At 46.4% G+C, this 22500-nt stretch overlaps 2 protein-coding genes across 3 annotated transcripts in view; both read left to right on the top strand.

Moving 5' to 3' along the window:
• Positions 1 to 22500, top strand: part of si:cabz01090165.1 (uncharacterized protein LOC100333421 homolog) — a 218312-nt gene that overhangs the window by 92861 nt on the left and 102951 nt on the right. For both annotated transcript variants that reach the window (XM_034604875.1, XM_034604874.1), the window contains exon 3: positions 2641 to 2773. The gene's annotated coding sequence lies outside the window, so the exon portion shown is untranslated. The remainder of the gene's footprint in view (positions 1 to 2640; positions 2774 to 22500) is intronic.
• LOC117773061 (basic proline-rich protein-like) overlaps positions 1 to 22500 on the top strand; it is a gene marked incomplete at its 3' end in the record, with an annotated part of 270081 nt that overhangs the window by 241190 nt on the left and 6391 nt on the right. The window contains exon 5 of the mRNA XM_034604756.1: positions 2596 to 2631. Within this exon, the coding sequence (XP_034460647.1) occupies positions 2596 to 2631 (36 nt within the window). The remainder of the gene's footprint in view (positions 1 to 2595; positions 2632 to 22500) is intronic.

Genomic DNA, 22500 nt, shown 5'->3' with positions numbered 1-22500 from the left:
CTATTTCAAAGTGCTGTGTGAGTACATTTCAGCTGCCTGGGTTAGGACTTATTCTATATTTGATAAAAATGGGTCAGTTGCTCTCTTTATTGCTTCTTATACTTCAGCTCCAGGAGCATCAGTTTGCACCGGTCGCTGTAGTTCCTACAAACGTGACTCGGTGAGGAGGAAACTGTGCGTCTGGGAATTAATCCGCTCTCAGGGCTCCAGTGAATATTTGCGGCAGCATCATCGTTCAGGGTTTTTTTTTGCGTTTTCCAGAATTTAAGAACGTTTTCTGATCTCCTCTTCTCCCCACTTGTCTGCGATGTTTTTGATAATTTGACTCGACAGCTCCCCGGCCGTCGCTGAGATTCCCCCTCGCTCTTCCAGTGTCTAAACCAAATGGAGGAAGTTTCCCCGGTGGTCCTCCTCCCACTCCCCTCCTCTAACCCCCCCCCCCGGAGACGCTTCTTCATGTTTATTTTCTGCTTATTTTTCATGAACGCTGTTGTTTTCCTGCCCTCGTCCATCACGTCGGGTTTTAAAGTCGTTTAGATTTTCTTGTCTGGTTCAGCTGAATCTTATCATCGGGACTTTGCTGTATTTGTCTTCTTTTGTCTCGAGGACAGTTATTACAGCGCGACGATTCCGTCATTTATCTCTGCTAAACAAATTGTGGTTCTGCTGTGTTCCTCTGTTGTGGCTGCATTTTATCACCTTGTTTAATTACCTTAGTTTTATTTATTTTTATGGCCGTGCAAATCAAATTAACCAAAGTACATCAAGTACATCCCTGCAGGCCTGGAGCGAATTAAGGTTTATTCCATTTAGAGTTCTATTTTTTCTGATAAAAAAATGAAAAAAAATTCTCAAGAAGATAGAGAGAGAGAGAGAAATAAATCAATCTATACACGTATATAAAATGTGCCGATGCAAAGGCTGTGATGTAACCATTCCTCCAGAAGGCGAACAGTCACCCACGCTACACCCACGGCCCCCCCGACATCAGACCTGCAGATAAACACCACCTTCAGGCACCTTGTTGGCACCGTGCTCCACCGTATATACATCATCAGGCTGTGATGTTCACTGTCTTCCAGGAGTAACTCTGTGAAGAATTTATTTCAATATGTATCGCTGCGCCCATCCTTTCCCTCCACCTTCCTCGTCAGCTTCACTTAGCGGTACCTCGCGTTCTCCCAGCATGCCTCAGGACAGGCCCAGGAGAGCTCCACCAACAGTCATCTGCAGGTTTCAGTGTGGAGGAGGACGTCAGAGGAGTTTCTCCAGCTGAGAGGAGAGAGAGAGAGAGTTCTGCCACTTACTCCTCTCTTGTTCCTCTCCTCTTCTTCTCTGGTGGATTGTGTTTCTGGTGTTTGTTAGTCAATGTCCGCAGCTCAAGACAAGAGAACATTTACTATTAAAAAACATATCGGTGCTAGTTACAGGTTTTTTATTCTATTTGTTATCATACAACAAAAGCACAACCCCGATGAAACACAATTTAAATCCACGAGAACCAGATTTTCAGTTGGATCTGCACATGATTGCACACACGCATCGATACCAGCCCCCTGAACATGTCTGCATTTTTAAATCAATATTCACACATAATTCTCTGAGTGATCGATGAAGACGTTGGAAAAGCCTCATCGCTCAAGTGGAAAAAAAACTTCCTGGATCTGGTCCTGATCCGGATCCACGTTAAAATTAGTCTCTGACCCAGAAAACCTCATTCCACCAAGTTTCATGGTGATTGTTCCCCAGACAAACACAAACAAACTGTGTTACCTGCACTTTGCCTCCTTGGTGGAGTTGTATCTAGTCGTACACATGTTTGGGGGCATTTCCTGAGTCACGTGACAATTAGATAAGACATTTGGCATTTTTCAGAAATTCCAAATTTCTTATAAATCGATAGTTCAGTGTTTTAAAGTGTTTTTTCGATCCATATTTTTATTCTTAGAATCAGAATCCTGCAAATCAATAGTAATGATTAAAAACAGTTATCTTCTACCTGAGCTCCAGCTGCTGTCATGCTTCTGTCGGGGGGGAACAGCGGCTCCTCCCAGCATCATGTTGCTTGGTGGGAAGATGTGAGAAGCTCAGTACAGAGCTCAGAGTTCAGCCACAAGTAATTTCACTTTCTGAAACATTACAAGTGTTTTTTCACCATTTTTCACCTTTTCCCCAGGAAATAAAGACCGAATGACGTGTGTGTAGTTTGGTGCAGCTTGATTGAACTGATGTGACGCTCGGCCTCGGTGGAGCTCGGATCTCTACTGAGTGAGAACTGCTCTCGTGTCCACTCACTGCGAGATACGATCAGCCATCAGTTCCCAAAAACTCTCCGGGTGTTTTGCCGAGGAAATTAGAAGAAGGAAAGAAGGAAAGAAGGGAAGCAGCAAAGGAAAGGAGAATAGCCAGAGAGAGAGCAAGAGTGGGGATGGGGGGGAGATGGATAGAGAGAAAGGAGGGGGGAGGGGGGGGACAGAAGACAGAAGGTAGCAGAAGCTTTGGGATTACTAATGAATTAATGATGCAACATGTTGACATTTCTCTTTCTCCTCTCCATCCCTGCACTCCTTCCCTGTTCTATTTCCACCTTCCTCTTCCTCCTCCTCCTCCTCCTCCTCCTCCTCCTCCTCCTTTCTGCAGGTGGGAGGAGGGTGTCCTTGTTAGCTTGTCATCCTGTTGTAACCCCCGAGGCCAGTGACGTGACTGGAATGTGAATTCCCCCTCTGAAGCTCTGACTCCACCTGAGGACGTCCTGCTGCCCCAGGAAACTCAGGTAGGCTTCCTGTGATGGGATTTTTAATGTGCTACAGTAATTCTCTGTGCGGTTTGATTATGTGTGCGGAATAATTACAGGCGAGCGGAGCCGGAGACGACCTGGCAAGCGTTCAATGTTTGATTGAGGCGGTAAAGTTCGTCCTGTGGACGGACGAGTAACCAGCTGAAGGTTTTATTCGCTGCTTCAGAAGAGGGAAATATTGTAAAAGATCGATAAAGAATAAGAATAAAAAGTCCTTTATTAGTCCTGCAACGGGGACATTTGCAACAGCACAGCAGCAAGAAGACATCAGCAGGAATAAGTAGAGATATATAAGAAATATATAGAAATATAGAAACATATGAATGGTATTAAACTAATATATACAGTATAAAGACATATGTGACGTGAGAGAATATGAACCGTTGGCACAGACAGATGAATATGGCACAGACAGATGAATATGGCACAGTTGAGAAGTGTTAAAGTCCATAGTGCTGGAGCATGTGTTACTGGGAGCTGAGCTGCTGCTTGTGATGTTAACCTGTTGTGAAGTCAGTGAGTTGTGACTGGTCGATACATGACGATCAGATCAAATCCCTATTTCGGTCATTTCTGCTTCAGGTGGTAAAAAGATTAGATCTTTGTGGGAACAGGCTGTCGGCTCAATGAGCAGTGACGCCACTTTGCTCCAAGTCGGACTTTAAACAGTCAAAATATCTCCACTCCACAGACGTCCTCTGACCTTCTGCTCCACACTGTCCTCGTCTTCGTCTGTGTGTCGTCTGTGTGTTGTCTGCGTGTCGCCTGTGTGTCGTCTGTGTGTCGTCAGTGTGTCGTCAGTGTGTCGTCTGTGTGTGTTCTACTCCACACTGTCCTCGTCTTCTTCTGTGTGTCGTCTGTGTGTCGTCTGTGTGTTGTCTGCGTGTCGCCTGTGTGTCGTCTGTGTGTCGTCAGTGTGTCGTCAGTGTGTCGTCTGTGTGTGTTCTACTCCACACTGTCCTCGTCTTCTTCTGTGTGTCGTCTGTGTGTCGTCTGTGTGTTGTCTGCGTGTCGCCTGTGTGTCGTCTGTGTGTCGTCAGTGTGTCGTCAGTGTGTCGTCTGTGTGTGTTCTACTCCACACTGTCCTCGTCTTCTTCTGTGTGTCGTCTGTGTGTCGTCTGTGTGTTGTCTGCGTGTCGCCTGTGTGTCGTCTGTGTGTCGTCAGTGTGTCGTCAGTGTGTCGTCTGTGTGTGTTCTACTCCACACTGTCCTCGTCTTCTTCTGTGTGTCGTCTGTGTGTCGTCTGTGTGTTGTCTGCGTGTCGCCTGTGTGTCGTCTGTGTGTCGTCAGTGTGTCGTCAGTGTGTCGTCTGTGTGTCGTCTCTGTGTGTGTGTGTGTCTTCTGTGTGTGTTCTACTCCACACTGTCCTCGTCTTCTTCTGCGTGTCATCTGTGTCGTCTGCGTGTCGTCAGTGTGTCGTCTGTGTGTGTTCTACTTCAGCCTCTTGGTCCGTGTGTGTGTGTCTTATCCATGTGTGTGTGTGTGCGTGTTTGTTTTGTTTCTCTTCTTCATGAGATGTTTGTGTGTCAGTGTGAGTCTGCACATTTTGTGCTGTGTGATGCCGGGCACCCTTTTTAAAGTGAGCCTACACTACACTGTGTAGCTGTGTGTGCCAACACAGGATGTGCTGCCTGTGTGCGTGCGTGCGTGTGTGAATGTGCATGTGAACACACACACACACAGCAGTGATGTGTGTGTTTTCCTGAATAGATGTAGGACGGGGCAAACCTTCTGCTGACTCATGCACAGCTGATGGCACAACTCCTGCTGTGTGTGTGTGTGTGTGTGTGTGTGTGTGTGTGTGTGTGTGTGTGTGTGTGTGTGTGTGTGTGTGTGTGTGTGTGTGTGTGTGTGTGTGTGTGTGTGTGTGTGTGTGTGTGTGTGTGCTGCAGCTCACTTGAAGCCTCTGAATTGAAACGAGTTACAGAAATAGACGGAGGTAGTAAAACATACGGTTCATGAATGTGCTGCAGAACACGTATGATCCTACGTGTGTTTTGTTTTTAGTTGTGTGTTAAAATCTCTTGTCGACAGGATCCTGACGTGTTAAACCTTTGACCCCCCCCCCCCCGCTCGTCCTCTCGTCTCCTGTCAGGACAGAACTTTAGTCCAGACACAGAATCTCACACTTCAGCAGCAGTTTAATCTGCAACAAGCCACAGTCCGTCCATCAGCCACAGAACCAGTGTCCAGGAGGGAGAGCTGTGAGAGGGTTGCACGGGCAAAAGATGCAATAAATATCCCCGCGTCCATAAAAAACTACATCTCGTACTTTTATTATCGCTGCTGAGGCATGAAATAGGAACTGAGAGAGCGAAAACTGAGAAACGTCTCCTATTTGTTTTTTAAAGGGGCTCAGGAGGTGATTTACTCTTCTAGAATAGAAACTACTAGAAAGTCATTATAAGTTCACAAGTTGAGTAAAGCTCAGTCCTTTTAACTACAGCATTTTATTGTAACTTCAAACGCACAAAACAACAGATTATAATTTTTATACTCCACAAATATAATAATTAAAGGATAAGAGCGACAAGCTGCTACGTCACCAGATGTTACAGTCGTGGAGTTTGATTGATATGAGATAGATGCTCTAATTAAAGACACTGTTGAGTTGCATTCTGGGAAGTGTAGTCTCCAATGCTAATCTATGCTGCTGTCTTTCTGTCCGTCCAACCTTTATTCTAAACTTCCTAACTTTGTCTGAATCTATCAACTTCGTGGAAATATGACAAATAAAACTGTCCTCCCTGTGTGTGTGTGTGTGTGTGTGTGTGTGTGTGTGTGTGTGTGTGTGTGTGTGTGTGTGTGTGTGTGTGTGTGTGTGCGCGCGCGTGTGTGCGTGTGCGTCCTCTCAGAGAATCAACCATTGAATATTTTGGATCCTTTTCAATTTTCTGCATCACTTGCTGCGTCCATTTATCCGGAGCTGCTGGTTTTGGAGGAATCGAACCTTGTGTTCCTCACTAAAGACGACTTGATATCAATATCACAACAGAGGACATTCTGCTGTGTTGACAGGAAACACAAACACATTAACGTCACTGCAGCAGACATTTAAATACAACTTCAAGTGACTTGTGATTCGTTCAGCTGAGCTTAATGTCTCCGGTCTCCGGGGCCACGTGAACCTCCTCAGTTCACTGGGAGGCTGCTGCACTTTGTGCTTCTCAGGAGTAAAGTGAAATTGTTACAACGAGCTTCACGGCCCTGCTAATGCACTTTGCATGCTAACGCTTTAACAATACAAATTTAATGATTTAATGTATAATTCCACAACATTATATAAAGGGGTCAGTCTCCATTATGAATACCTTTATATTTAATGGAGCATTTAGTTTCTGGCTTATACAAAACAATTTAACATGATTTTTTACAGGAGGAAATTGAAGATATATTTTTCTGAGCGATGGAGCATAGTCGGAAAATAAAGATGGACGACATGACAGCCCCCAGAACAGAAGCCAAGTGCCCCCCCCCCCCCCCTCTCCACAGTGTTTCACATGATTCTTGAGTTGGGGGTAGAAGAGGCTGGTGGTGTTTTGAGTCTGTTGTGGGGACCGGGTCTGAAACCGTGTTCTCCTCAGACTCCTCATACCTGACGTCATGAAGCTGCTCCTCCTGAAGGTCCAAGCTCCTCCTGAAGGTTCAAGCTCCTCCTGAAGGTCCAAGCTCCTCCTCCAGCTTCAGGTCCTCTCTCCTCCTACCGCCGTCCCAACAGTGAAAAATAAGACTAGAAAGTAGTTTGTGACACGACAACTTAATCAAGCGTGACCTGGAACCTCAGACGTGTTTCTATCCTCACCGGATATTTCTCTAAGCTGTAGTGATGTTTTTTTTCCTGAAACCTAACACGGTGTTTTATTACTGACACAAACCCGGGTCTGTAAATTTCAGTTTCATGTTCAGTTGTGTTTTCTTTACTGTCGTGTGTAAATGTTGTGTCCGTATAAAAGTGTTCAAACACTTTATTTCTCTCTCACACTCGTTTGCTTCCTCACTGAAGTTTTTTTATTGAGAAACTTTATTTTCCTCCTGACTCTGCAGACGACCTTGATTTTCTTTTATGAGCACAGAGAGAGATGTTTTTCTCGCTGGCAGCCTGATCCCAGGAGAACCTGCCGCAGCCTCAAAAACAATCTACAGTGAAACTACCTGTAATTCTTAATGAGGTGAGAGGTGGACAGTAATATCTGACAATGTCCTCCAGGCTCTCGTTCAGTCTCTGGAGGACACGTAACACTGTTCCTCACATTTAACATCTTAATAGATGCTTAAAGCTGATTTTCTGACGACCACTCAGCTGATGTATTGTTCCTTCACCAGGAGACGTGTTCGTCCTCCGAGTCCACGAATCTGTCTCTTCACTGGGAGTCAGGTCTGTGCTGTGCTGCCCTCCCAGTCGTTTATCATGCAGACGATGGGAATCTGATCTTTATCTGCAGCACATGTGTTTTCTCACAGAACAAGAAAGGAGCTGACCTTTAACCACCACCCACACATCTGATTCTCCAGCTCTGCTTTCCCTCCGTCTGACCTTTCTTCAGGTTTTACACCCAGTTCGTCTCTGGGAGGGTTTTATTGTACTTGAGAGAATCTATGTGCACACGAATCTGACTCCAGCAGAGTTCGTCAGTGGGATCTTTGTGAAAGAATCACATTTAAATGCCATACGTCGGTTATATTTAGCTCTTTTCTGCTCTTTCTTTCTTTCAAAGCTTTGCATTTTTCACTGAGAGCAAGTTTACGTCAACACGGCTGAACAGAACTCGCTGAGTGTTGGTGAGGATCCAGGATTTTCTTTCCTGTCTTCCTCGATGCAGCTTCGCCGGATTTAAGGGAAAGTTGGGCCTTGTTGGAGATGTGATCTTCACTGATTCTGTTGTTCTGCACAAATCTCATCATCTGTCACATACACAGCAGAACATGGCAGATCCCACTCCTCCCATCGCCATAGCAACAATTTGATCTTATTCAAAGGTTAAAGTAAAGTTCCAACATTTGTTATTTCAGTTTAGTTTAAATCCTTCTGTTCTCGACTTCTATTCATTTTCTTCATCTTCTCACACATTCTCTCCATCTGATCCCTCCTCCTTCTCATCTGTTCTTTACTCTTTGTCTGAGTTTTGTTTTTCTATCTTTCCACTGTATCATCCCCTCGTTCTCTCTCCGTCCCTCGTTCTCTCTCCATCACACGTTCTCTCTCCATCCCCTCGTTCTCTCTCCGTCCCTCGTTCTCTCTCCATCACACGTTCTCTCTCCATCACACGTTCTCTCTCCATCACACGTTCTCTCTCCATCACTCGTTCTCTCTCCATCACTCGTTCTCTCTCCATCACACGTTCTCTCTCCATCCCTCGTTCTCTCTCCATCACACGTTCTCTCTCCATCACTCGTTCTCTCTCCATCCCTCGTTCTCTCTCCATCACACGTTCTCTCTCCATCCCCTCGTTCTCTCTCCATCCCCTCGTTCTCTCCATCACACGTTCTCTCTCCATCACTCGTTCTCTCTCCATCACACGTTCTCTCTCCATCACACGTTCTCTCTCCATCACACGTTCTCTCTCCATCCCTCGTTCTCTCCATCCCCTCGTTCTCTCTCCATCACACGTTCTCTCTCCATCACACGTTCTCTCTCCATCACTCGTTCTCTCTCCATCACTCGTTCTCTCTCCATCACACGTTCTCTCTCCATCCCTCGTTCTCTCTCCATCACACGTTCTCTCTCCATCACACGTTCTCTCTCCATCCCTCGTTCTCTCTCCATCACACGTTCTCTCTCCATCCCCTCGTTCTCTCTCCATCCCCTCGTTCTCTCCATCACACGTTCTCTCTCCATCACTCGTTCTCTCTCCATCACACGTTCTCTCTCCATCACACGTTCTCTCTCCATCACACGTTCTCTCTCCATCCCTCGTTCTCTCCATCCCCTCGTTCTCTCTCCATCACACGTTCTCTCTCCATCACACGTTCTCTCTCCATCCCTCGTTCTCTCCATCCCCTCGTTCTCTCTCCATCACACGTTCTCTCTCCATCACACGTTCTCTCTCCATCACTCGTTCTCTCTCCATCACTCGTTCTCTCCATCACACGTTCTCTCTCCATCACACGTTCTCTCCATCACTCGTTCTCTCCATCACACGTTCTCTCTCCATCACTCGTTCTCTCTCCATCACTCGTTCTCTCCATCCCTCGTTCTCTCTCCATCACTCGTTCTCTCTCCATCACTCGTTCTCTCCATCACTCGTTCTCTCCATCACACGTTCTCTCTCCATCACTCGTTCTCTCCATCACACGTTCTCTCTCCATCACTCGTTCTCTCCATCACACGTTCTCTCTCCATCACTCGTTCTCTCTCCATCACTCGTTCTCTCCATCACACGTTCTCTCTCCATCACTCGTTCTCTCCATCACACGTTCTCTCTCCATCACTCGTTCTCTCCATCAGACGTTCTCTCTCCATCACTCGTTCTCTCCATCACACGTTCTCTCTCCATCACTCGTTCTCTCCATCAGACGTTCTCTCTCCATCACTCGTTCTCTCTCCATCACACGTTCTCTCTCCATCACACGTTCTCTCTCCATCACACGTTCTCTCTCCATCACACGTTCTCTCTCCATCACACGTTCTCTCCATCACACGTTCTCTCTCCATCACACGTTCTCTCTCCATCACTCGTTCTCTCCATCACACGTTCTCTCTCCATCACACGTTCTCTCTCCATCCCTCGTTCTCTCTCCATCACACGTTCTCTCTCCATCACACGTTCTCTCCATCACACGTTCTCTCTCCATCACTCGTTCTCTCCATCACACGTTCTCTCTCCATCACACGTTCTCTCCATCCCCTCGTTCTCTCTCCATCACACGTTCTCTCTCCATCACTCGTTCTCTCCATCCCTCGTTCTCTCTCCATCACTCGTTCTCTCTCCATCACACGTTCTCTCCATCACACGTTCTCTCTCCATCACTCGTTCTCTCTCCATCACACGTTCTCTCTCCCTCACACGTTCTCTCATCACACGTTCTCTCTCCATCCCCTCGTTCTCTCTCCATCACACGTTCTCTCTCCATCACACGTTCTCTCTCCATCACACGTTCTCTCTCCATCACTCGTTCTCTCCATCACACGTTCTCTCTCCATCACTCGTTCTCTCCATCACACGTTCTCTCTCCATCACACGTTCTCTCCATCACACGTTCTCTCTCCATCCCTCGTTCTCTCCATCACTCGTTCTCTCTCCATCACTCGTTCTCTCCATCACACGTTCTCTCTCCATCACTCGTTCTCTCTCCATCACTCGTTCTCTCTCCATCACACGTTCTCTCTCCATCACTCGTTCTCTCCATCCCTCGTTCTCTCTCCATCACTCGTTCTCTCCATCACACGTTCTCTCTCCATCACACGTTCTCTCTCCATCACTCGTTCTCTCCATCACACGTTCTCTCTCCATCACACGTTCTCTCTCCATCACTCGTTCTCTCCATCCCTCGTTCTCTCTCCATCACTCGTTCTCTCCATCACACGTTCTCTCTCCATCACACGTTCTCTCTCCATCACTCGTTCTCTCCATCACTCGTTCTCTCCATCACACGTTCTCTCTCCATCACACGTTCTCTCTCCATCACTCGTTCTCTCTCCATCACACGTTCTCTCTCCATCACTCGTTCTCTCCATCCCTCGTTCTCTCTCCATCACTCGTTCTCTCCATCACACGTTCTCTCTCCGTCCCTCGTTCTCTCTCCATCCCTCGTTCTCTCTCCATCCCTCGTTCTCTCTCCATCCCTCGTTCTCTCTCCTTCACACGTTCTCTCTCCATCCCTCGTTCTCTCTCCTTCACACGTTCTCTCTCCATCACTCGTTCTCTCTCCATCCCTCGTTCTCTCTCCATCCCTCGTTCTCTCTCCATCACACGTTCTCTCTCCATCACTCGTTCTCTCTCCATCACACGTTCTCTCTCCATCACTCGTTCTCTCCATCACTCGTTCTCTCTCCATCCCTCGTTCTCTCTCCATCCCTCGTTCTCTCCATCACTCGTTCTCTCTCCATCACACGTTCTCTCTCCATCCCTCGTTCTCTCTCCATCCCTCGTTCTCTCTCCATCCCTCGTTCTCTCCATCACACATTCTCTCTCCATCCCTCGTTCTCTCTCCATCACACGTTCTCTCTCCATCACACGTTCTCTCTCCATCACACGTTCTCTCTCCATCCCTCGTTCTCTCTCCATCACACGTTCTCTCTCCATCACACGTTCTCTCTCCATCCCTCGTTCTCTCTCCATCCCTCGTTCTCTCTCCATCCCTCGTTCTCTCCATCACACGTTCTCTCTCCATCCCTCGTTCTCTCTCCATCACACGTTCTCTCTCCATCACACGTTCTCTCTCCATCCCTCGTTCTCTCTCCATCACACGTTCTCTCTCCATCACACGTTCTCTCTCCATCACACGTTCTCTCTCCATCCCTCGTTCTCTCTCATCACTCGTTCTCTCTCCATCACACGTTCTCTCCATCACACGTTCTCTCTCCATCACACGTTCTCTCTCCATCCCCTCGTTCTCTCTCCATCACTCGTTCTCTCTCCATCCCTCGTTCTCTCTCCATCCCCTCGTTCTCTCTCCATCACACGTTCTCTCCATCACACGTTCTCTCCATCACACGTTCTCTCTCCATCACACGTTCTCTCTCCATCACTCGTTCTCTCTCCATCACACGTTCTCTCTCCATCACTCGTTCTCTCTCTATCCCTCGTTCTCTCTCCATCACACGTTCTCTCTCCATCACTCGTTCTCTCCATCCCTCGTTCTCTCTCCATCACTCGTTCTCTCCATCACACGTTCTCTCTCCATCACTCGTTCTCTCCATCACACGTTCTCTCTCCATCCCTCGTTCTCTCTCCATCACTCGTTCTCTCCATCACACGTTCTCTCTCCATCACTCGTTCTCTCCATCCCTCGTTCTCTCTCCATCACACGTTCTCTCTCCATCACTCGTTCTCTCCATCCCTCGTTCTCTCCATCACTCGTTCTCTCTCCATCACACGTTCTCTCTCCATCACTCGTTCTCTCTCCATCACACGTTCTCTCTCCATCACTCGTTCTCTCCATCCCTCGTTCTCTCTCCATCACTCGTTCTCTCCATCACACGTTCTCTCTCCATCACACGTTCTCTCTCCATCACACGTTCTCTCCATCACACGTTCTCTCTCCATCACACGTTCTCTCTCCATCACTCGTTCTCTCCATCACACGTTCTCTCTCCATCACACGTTCTCTCTCCATCACACGTTCTCTCTCCATCACTCGTTCTCTCCATCACACGTTCTCTCTCCATCACACGTTCTCTCTCCATCACACGTTCTCTCTCCATCACACGTTCTCTCTCCATCACTCGTTCTCTCTCTATCCCTCGTTCTCTCTCCATCACACGTTCTCTCTCCATCACTCGTTCTCTCCATCCCTCGTTCTCTCTCCATCACTCGTTCTCTCCATCACACGTTCTCTCTCCATCACACGTTCTCTCTCCATCACACGTTCTCTCTCCATCACACGTTCTCTCTCCATCACACGTTCTCTCTCCATCACTCGTTCTCTCCATCACACGTTCTCTCTCCATCACACGTTCTCTCTCATCACTCGTTCTCTCTCCATCACTCGTTCTCTCTCCATCACACGTTCTCTCCATCAGACGTTCTCTCTCCATCACTCGTTCTCTCTCCATCACACGTTCTCTCCATCAGACGTTCTCTCTCCATCACTCGTTCTCTCTCCATCACACGTTCTCTCCATCAGACGTTCTCTCTCCATCACACGTTCTCTCTCCATCCCTCGTTCTCTCCATCACACGTTCTCTCTCCATCACACGTTCTCTCTCCATCACACGTTCTCTCTCCATCCCTCGTTCTCTCCATCACACGTTCTCTCTCCATCACTCGTTCTCTCCATCACACGTTCTCTCTCCATCCCTCGTTCTCTCCATCACACGTTCTCTCTCCATCACACGTTCTCTCCATCACACGTTCTCTCTCCATCACTCGTTCTCTCCATCACACGTTCTCTCTCCATCCCTCGTTCTCTCCATCACACGTTCTCTCTCCATCACTCGTTCTCTCCATCACACGTTCTCTCTCCATCACACGTTCTCTCTCCATCACTCGTTCTCTTCTTCTTTTCATCATTGTGTTTTTTTGTCAGCTCGCTGTGGGATCCTGATTTCAAGTTATTCTCTGATTGTTTCGCTCTTTCTTCTTCTTCTTCTTCTTCTTCTCCTTCTTCTTCTTCTTCTTCTTCTTCTTCTTCTTCTTCTTCTTCTCCTTCTTCATCTTCTTCTATTTCCGCGTCTCCCTCCAGTAGCTGATAATATTAATATCAGTAGAATTCCACGATCAAAGAGTCTGTGATGAATAATAATTATAAGACAATTACTGCGTGGAGAGATAGGAGAGCTGTGCAACACACACACACACACACACACACACACACACACACACACACACACACACACACACACACACACACACACACACACACATTGCTTTTCAGTGTCTATAGCTTTACATTAACCCTTTAATGCACATAAGACACAAACACATAACACTTAATCTGATTCGAGCTGTCTCCTGAAACTTGAGCATTAATAATAAGTTGGACACCAGGCGACTGAGACAGAAGCTGCAGACTGTTGTTAGCATAGTTAGCATGCATTAGCTCGGAGGGATAACGTGTCTTGTGTGACATGTTTCCTGAACACTGCTGTCACCCTGAATCTGTAAAATCATCCTTTAAAAGACCGATCTGACAAGTTACCAAAAAAAATGATATACTGATGTGTATGTCAGACACACACACACACACACACACACACACACACACACACACACACACACACACACACACACACACACACACACACACACACGATAGAAGCAGCTCCCACTGGTGGATATTTGGAAACAGGACAAGAGGCTTGTCTCCTCTCACATGTTGGAGTAAACCTCAGTCGTACTGTATGTGAGGTCAGAGGTCAGAGGTCACAGTCCTGGCTCCTGTCTCCTCTCACATGTTGGAGTAAACCTCAGTCGTACTGTATGTGAGGTCAGAGGTCAGAGGTCACAGTCCTGGCTCCTGTCTCCTCTCACATGCAGATGACTCAGTCTTTACTCCATGAAAGGTCACATTGAATCTTTGTTGCTTTAGTAGTTCTGTTGCCCTGAGGACAAACAAGGGATGACTCCAGTTGTTGATCTGTGTTTGATACGGTTAGTTCAGAAAATATCTCCTTCAGTCCCTCTCCTCCCTCCTTCTATCCTCCCTCCTTCTATCCTCCCTCCTTCTGTCTCCTCCCTCCTTCTGTCCTCCCTCCTTCTGTCTCCTCCCTCCTTCAGTCCCTCTCCTCCCTCCTTCTATCCTCCCTCCTTCAGTCCTCCCTCCTTCTGTCTCCTCCCTCCTCGTTGCAGAACCTCCTTCCTTCCCCATTAGGAGCTTGGCTGTGTTACTCAGTGTGGATTTTCTGGAGTTTCTGGAGTTTCTGGCGTCTCGATCTCTTCCTCATGTGTGTAAGTGGATTTATTCCATCCTGTAGAAAGACGGAGACGGAGGTGAAGAGATGAACAGAGTTGGAAGAGGAGGGAGAGATGCTACATGCTGTTTTCTTTCTTTAAAGCTCAGATCTTCTGAGGTGATGTCGTTATCTGATGCTTCCTCCAGCACGTTTTGTCGTTTCTGTGACTCCAACACACACGTACTCACATATCGTGCACATGTGTGTTTCTTTTACCTGCTGCCAATATTTCATTTTCACAACGAAACCAACCTGAGATAAGATGAGATCTGAATCTGGTTTATTCAGTGTTTCGTAAAATGTCTTGTAAAAGTTAGATCATTGTCATGATAAAGAAGGAAATAGTCAATAACACACACCAGTGAATAAACCACTCAATTAAGTGTCTCTGTGAAAATATAAATCTACTAGATCCACATTTTGATATGGATCCACACACACACACACACACACACACACACACACACACACACACACACACACACACACACACACACACACACACACACACACACACACACACATATCTCAGTCTCATGAATCGTTAAATGAACCTCGGAATAAATGTAACTTTTTATCAAGAGTGAAAATAAACATCCACCTGGTGGCAGATGAGAATAACTGTGATAATTCACATTGTGATGTGGTGTTGTGCGATGTTGTGTAGGAGAACTGCACACAACCTCCAGTGGAGTTTAGGAATGTGTGTGTTTGTCTAATTTAATCTGCAGCTAATTTCCTGTTTGTTGTGTTGATACGTGTGATGATAGTGAAGGTGAATAGTTCACACAGCGTTTTCTCTGCTAATATGGACGTCTCTGTCTCTGTCTCTGTCTCTGTCTCTGCTTGGACGAACAATCAATAGAGTCTCTGCTGGAACGACAACAATCACTCCATCTCTCCCTCCGTCTCTTCTTCCATCTCTGTCTCTGTCTCTGTCTCTTCTTCAATCTCTCCTTCCATCTCTGTCTCTGTCTCTGTCTCTGTCTCTTCTTCAATCTCTCACTCTGTCTTTTCTTCCATCTCTCCCTCTGTCTCTGTCTCTGTCTCTGTCTCTTCTTCAATCTCTCACTCTGTCTCTTCTTCCATCTCTCCTTCCATCTCTCCCTCTGTCTCTGTCTCTGTCTCTTCTTCAATCTCTCACTCTGTCTCTTCTTCCATCTCTTCTTCCATCTCTCCCTCTGTCTCTGTCTCTGTCTCTGTCTCTCCCTCTGTCTCTGTCTCTGTCTCTCCTTCCATCTCTTCTTCCATCTCTCCCTCTGTCTCTGTCTCTGTCTCTGTCTCTGTCTCTCCCTCTGTCTCTGTCTCTGTCTCTCCTTCCATCTCTTCTTCCATCTCTCCCTCTGTCTCTGTCTCTGTCTCTGTCTCTCCCTCTGTCTCTGTCTCTGTCTCTTCTTCAATCTCTCACTCTGTCTCTGTCTCTGTCTCTGTCTCTTCTTCAATCTCTCACTCTGTCTCTGTCTCTGTCTCTGTCTCTGTCTCTCCCTCTGTCTCTCCTCCCATCTCTCCATCTGTCTTCAGCATTTTGAGGTGTAGCTGTTATCAGTAATTAACAAGTTCATTTAGCTAAGTGAGCTAAGTGAGCGAAGTCAGAGCTGGTGATCATGGATAACTCGTCATTGTGAAGTTTACAATATTACAACAAGGAGCACAATCAGGTCTTTGCATATTCATTCCTCTTTAAATGGTAAATGAGATTCGAGGCTATGAAGATATTTTTATTGGAAAAGCTTCCATGTCATTTTGTGGAAAAGAGATTGATTCTTAGTCTCCTGAGGTTCTTCTTTTGTCCATGTAAGAGAATATTTAATTTACACTAAACCAACAGTCTTTCATCTTAAATGATTTTTGTACTGATTAACTATTATAAAATGGCTGTTGTGTTCGAAGAGAAACTTCCCTGTGGTTTTCTTTCTGGGTTAATGTGTTTTAATCAGCGACTGAACTCTGCTGCTGAGGTTTACTCAAGTGTGTGGACGACGAAGGCTTCTCCTCCTCATCAAACACTGAACAAACCAAGGACAAACGTCTCCTCGCTGACTTGACATGTGAAAAGGAGAGATTTCTTCTGTCTGGATCTTGACCTCCGACCTTGAGGGAGTTTGAATGTTTATTCATCTCCGTCTTTACTGTGATTTCTTTTCTTCGGTCTCTATCACGACGTGTCTTTCAGGTTAGTTTAGTAACGTGCATTAACTTGGTGTATAATTAAAGAGCTGCTGCGTTAAGCTTCACTTTCACTGAATCCCTTCTGTTGGTAAATAACTGAGCAGGATCCCTGTGACAACAGCGTGTGAGAGGGGTGATAATGAAACTATAAATAAAGTAGAAATCTTCATGACAAAGTCCCAGTGACCTCCTCAGGCTGAACACACCCACGTGACACCGGAGATCGTACCTCTGCGTTCTCTCCCGAGTGTTTTCCATGGATGACTGCAGCCCAGCGATGCTAAATAAAGCCAGTATGTGATACTGTTTAATAAGTCACCACTCTGAGTGCACTGTGGGACATTAAAGCATCTATATCTTCTCATCTTTTATTTTTTGCTCCCGTATCTCCACTCGGCAGCGTGTAGCCTCCGGTGGCCGAGAGACGAGGCTCTGCACCTGCGTCGCCTCCGGCCAGCGTGATGTCATCTGACCCGGCAAACTGCTTCAGTGAAGCCGTCAAACATACTTTACGTTGTTTAATTATTCACGACCTCGATGCAGGCTCTCTCTGTGTGTGTGTGTATGGAACTCTATAGGCCTCGAGTATTAGTGAAGCTGCGATGCAATTAAAAGGTTGAAATATAAATTCATGTGTCCTGCCGACACGGACATTTAGATGGATGCTAAAGGAAGGTGGAGAGGAGTCACCGTGCAGGACGAGTGGGCCACAGGATACGATCACTACTAACCTCACGCATTTTCAGAATAAAGGAAGAGGTACAGTATAAGTAGTAGACAGGTAATGAGGTTGGAGGTGGAGGGAGGTCACTGGAGACCTTCACACACGTGGTTTGACTACGTTGAATAAAACGTCAACTGAAATACTAAGAAATATCTAGAAACATCTGAAGTGATTTGAAACTACAGGACGTGTTTTCAGTGTAGAAATCGAATCACTGATGATCCTTCCACAGCGTTAACCAAGTTCTGTGTCTGTAGTTTTCCAGTTTCACGTCCGTCACGAGTTAGAAACGTCGTCGATATTCGCTCACTGTGAATTCTCCAGGGAAACGTGGGGACGTGAGTGCAGGTCTGAAAGCTGCTTGTGATCGACTCGCACATGGCGCCCGCTGCCGAACCTCACGAGTCACAGACGTGACTTCATTGCATGCTTCTTCATCTCCTTTATTTGACCACCTGTTCGACTTGGTGCACGTGCGTGGGGATATTCCTGGAAGCAGAAAAAATGAACATGTTTCCTCTGTGGGCGACGTCCTCTGAGAGTGAACGTGTGATTAAAGGTTACACAAATACGTTTGACCCGACTTCACAACATGTAGATTCTCAGAGAACATACTGACACTCGCATGCTGTTCCTGCCCACACGCCGTGCGCCGCGTCCTGCCCGAGCTCTGGCATTTTGTGTATATGTGTGTGGTTGGAATGCGTCTGTGTGAGCAGCCCTGCTATCTTCTCCGTTCTGACTTTGGAGCAAACAGAATCTCACAGACACAGTCTCACTCCTGCCTTTTCCTTTTCCAGTTAATCAGCCGCGTGGCTAAATGGACCCTAACATCAGTGGCCCTAAATTGCTTCCAAGATGAACAGCTAAACGCAACACTTTGAAATTACTTTTAAAATTAACTACCAAAGTCAGCCGCTCCAAATTGGCTGCGGAATGATCAATTAAAAGCAACAGACCTAAATAGCTCTGGAAATGAACACCACACAACACCGGCTGTACGTTTTAGTGAACAAATGAAAAGTCGCGCCGTAATGTATATTGACTTGGTGGGAAAAATCTCATTAACTGAAAAATCGTTAGGTGCGGAGCATCTAAGCATCTGTCTTCCATCGAGTCCTCTCTGGGAAAGTGGCCCCGCCTTGCGTTTGGCAGCGAGAGGAGTTTCATCCGTCTCTTAATGTCGTGAGCTGCTTTATTTGACTTCATTTTCTAAATTTGATTCCTCAAACAACAGATGTGAGCATTTGCAGTTGAATCAGATTGGGAAAGTTATCTGGTCGAGTCTTGTTAATGGACGCGACGAAGAGAAATGACTTGAGAAGGAGGCTGAGCTTTCTGGGATGGTTTCTACTGCTGATGTTTCCTGATGTTTCCTGATGTTTCCTGATGTTTCCTGATGTTTCCTGATGTTTCCTGATGTTTCCTCAGTTGGTCACAGACTTAATCCTTCAGGGGACGACTCAGTAAAATCCTGATTTACTTTCAATGACACACGATTTGGCTCTTCTCTAGTTTCAAGTCTACTTCAACACAGCTGATGTTTCATTCCTGAACTCTGTTTGTCTTATTTTTCAAACCTTACGGAGGAAACGTGAAAACGTGTTCACAGGGTGATGTCACTCTTCTGCTCAGCCTCACAGATTATTCTATCCACTGGTTCACATGGCTGGTGTGTGTCAAGAAGTTCCTTCTAGATAAACTCACACACACACACACACACACACACACACACACACACACACCTGGCTGTTGTGTCACACATAATTGTAGTACTGTATGTGTGTGTGTGTGTGAAGAGCGAGTTAATTAAGCTGTGAGTGTGTTAAACTGAAATTTGTGTGTGATGCTGCAAATCAGAAATAATAATATGTACACAAATATAAACACACTCAGAGGTGTGATTGACAGGTGGGGGGGGGGGGGGGGGGGGGGGGGGGAGGAGTCACTGGAGGACACAGAGAAACTGAAGTTAAAGAAATAAATGGAATCAACTCGTCTCTCGTCCTTCACAGTTTACACCTGACCTCAGAAACGTCAGCAGAACAACCTCCATCGTTCATAAAGATGAAGCTGCCAACAAAGAGGTTTCACTTCAATGTAAAAAAACCTGCAGCTCCGTGGAAACAACTCAATCATGGCTGCAAGCACAGAGAAGGTTTTAATGTGTGAATTATGACAGAGGAAATAATGAAGTTGAAGGTTTTGATCGTCTATTTTTGTGAGAAAGCAGAAAGGCTCAAACGATTCATTGTGCGTTCTTCAGTCCAACATTCGCTGTTTGTACCTTTGGAGTAAATGACTCAAGAGAATCGTGCTCCAGGTTCAGTCGTCCTGAATTTACCCATCAAACGTTTCCTGACGTTAGTGTTGGATGAATAAAAGATGCATTTATGAAAATCCTTCGAGTTCAGAGGGACCAGGATTGTGTGAATGAAATGCGGTGACAAAATATGCAACATCTGAGCGTTCAATCAGAATCGTGATCCCTGAAGTCGTGTTGTCTTTCACGTGGGTTTTACTGAGGATTTCTGACTCAATGTATTTCCATACAAATGGGAGCAGGTTTCCTTAGAGCTGAGCCGGAGCTGCGTCGTCCAGCCTCAGATTTCCGTGCCGCTCTCTCCTGGAAGCTGATGTTTGAGAAGTAGGATCAGGCTGGTTTCTGAACATTTCAGCACAAATTAGTCTGAAGGTTTTGACACCGAAACGAGAGATTCAACTTTTGTAAAGAGAGACACCTCTGGAGAACAAGGTTAAACGAGGTTTATGTTACTTCTGAAATCATCCTCTGTGAACTTCAAGCCCTGGTTGAAACAGTTGACGAGGTTTATTTACACTGTGGAGCTGAAAAGTTCAAACTCAGTTGAGACATCCAGCGTTTCAGGATATTTTTTTGCTTCATTCCTGCCGCTTCTGAGACGGGTTTGGATTTTAATTTCATCCGACTGCCGGGAAACGGTCATAAAGAAACATTCACTCAGGTAACCAACAACATGAGCGGGCTCTGACAGCAGCTGCAGTGACTTTGCTTCCAGCTGTGACAAGTGTCTCCATGTGAGGACGGGGAGACGATAAATGTCTCAGAGCACTCGGAGCAGCGCGGCTCACAGAATATAGTCCTGTCAGGATCCATCCAGACGCACCGGGACCACGGCAAACAGAGGCCTCGCGGTTACCGTGGCAGACATGCCCGGGTAACAGAGAGGTCACAGAAATGTATTTCCTGCCGGCGGATCGGTCCAGAATGAAGCGGTCAGAGAAATGAGATGGAGCTGGACAGAGACAAGTCCTGGGATTCACCTCTGAGCACAAGGAGACGGAACAACAGCTGTTTTTGACATGTCGATTTAAACGCCTTTAAGTTTATTATTCCACAACCACAGAGGATGAAGTGAAATGAGACAGACTGCTCTACGCAGGATTCCCTTCATTTGTGTCACTAGCTAATATCATTTAATATCATTTAATATCATTTAATATCAGTGGCTGTCATTGCTTGCCGATGCCATTATCTCTTTGAAAAACAGTTTGTCACCAGCGTGCAATGAATTCTGGGAAACGTTGGCCTGAGGAGGATCCACTCGTTGGAGCCGTTGTTGTCCGAGGATGAAACGACACATTTAAGATAAACAGTCCTAAGGCCACACTCCTGTTTGGGCATAAATATGGAAGCTCAGCAGGTCCCAGTTAGAAAAGAGTGAACAGATTTGTGTGTGTGTGTGTGTGTCTGTGTGTGTGTGTCTGTGTGTGTGTGTCTGTGTGTGTGTGTGCGTGTTTGTTCCTCAGCAGAACAGAGCACGTATGAATTTAGAGTAAAAGTAGGACACAGATTGTATTAAACAACAACACAACACAATTCCTGAGCTGATGAGAGAGAACGTGTTTGCGTGTCAGGTCTGATCGAGGCGACAGTGGCTTGCGTCACATGTCTGTTCTGTGTGTAGTGGACTTCTGAGCCACTGGTCTGTCGTTCCAGTGTCAGTGGGCGAGACACAAGCTCCAGCAGAGAGCAACAGGCTGCTGCCTCCACCTGTCGATTCAAGGAAAACGGTGAACGTGATCAACGCTGTTTCTCAGCAGGTGAAGAAGTTTCTGACTTGACACTCGGCTCCAGCTTTGTTTGGTCTCTGACAGCCAGTGATGGGAGGCTCCATGTTTTCAAGTCTGTGACCCGATGATAGTGTGAATACAACAGGAAAACGTGGAGGGGCTGACGCTGCACCGGGCGACGCACGCATTACAACCGCAGGGCGCTAACTCTGTTGTCTTGTCAGGCTTGTTGTCGTACATGTCGAGCGGCAGCGCCACATAGAGGACATTCATCGCCGTCATCATCCGGCCAAGTGACAAACAGCATCAAACGGTTGTGTTCATATTAGAAACAATGGTGGTGACAACTCAGTGTGTTGTGTCCACCTCGTGTACTTTATTTATCTGATGTCACAGGCTGCACATGTGTTTAGTGTAAAGGAATGGAGGCTGATGAGGAACGTAACTATTTGATTTATCCTCTTATCACGCAGACACACACACACTCTAAACTGTGTGTCTCCAGTGGAGAGTGTGTATCCAAACAGCTCCTCTGGTATGTAAAGTGATAGCTATCATGAATAATTAACCAGCATTAATACCATCAGATATTAGTCAGAGCCGCCCGCTCAGAAAATCAATACAATCAGAGAGTCGCCCTCCTTGATGTTCTTTTAATGGACCCGAACACATCGTCTCACAGCCACGAGGCTGTTCACACACACACTCACACACACACACACTCACACACACACACACACACACACACACACACACACACACACACACACACACACACACACACACACACACACACACACTCTCACACACACACACACATGGAGAGTCTATTTCCGTCCCTCTTACATCACAGTCATGTTGATTTTGCAGAAATGAGCAAACGACGGCGCTGCAGCCTGCAGTCATGATTCATTGTTCCTCCGCACTAAACAAACGGTGAACTAACAAGTGTAACAGGCAGAAGTCATCAAACACGGGAGTGACGAGGGGGGGGGGGGAGCGCGCTGCCGTCTCGCTGTTGACTGAGGCGTTGACAGATGTGGTTATGACTCCATTTTTTAAATTCATACACAGGTGTGTGTATACAATTACTGCAAATAAAACAAGCTGCTGTGATGCGAACACGTTCCGTTACCCTGCAAGTTGAGGAGCCATAAATATTAGATAAGTCCAATCTTTGGATTTCACTGAATAAGTGATAAC

Source organism: Hippoglossus hippoglossus, chromosome 13, assembly GCF_009819705.1.
Source record: "Hippoglossus hippoglossus isolate fHipHip1 chromosome 13, fHipHip1.pri, whole genome shotgun sequence".
Classification (NCBI taxonomy): Eukaryota; Metazoa; Chordata; class Actinopteri; order Pleuronectiformes; family Pleuronectidae; genus Hippoglossus; species Hippoglossus hippoglossus.
This window is presented reverse-complemented; position numbering and strand designations above follow the sequence as displayed.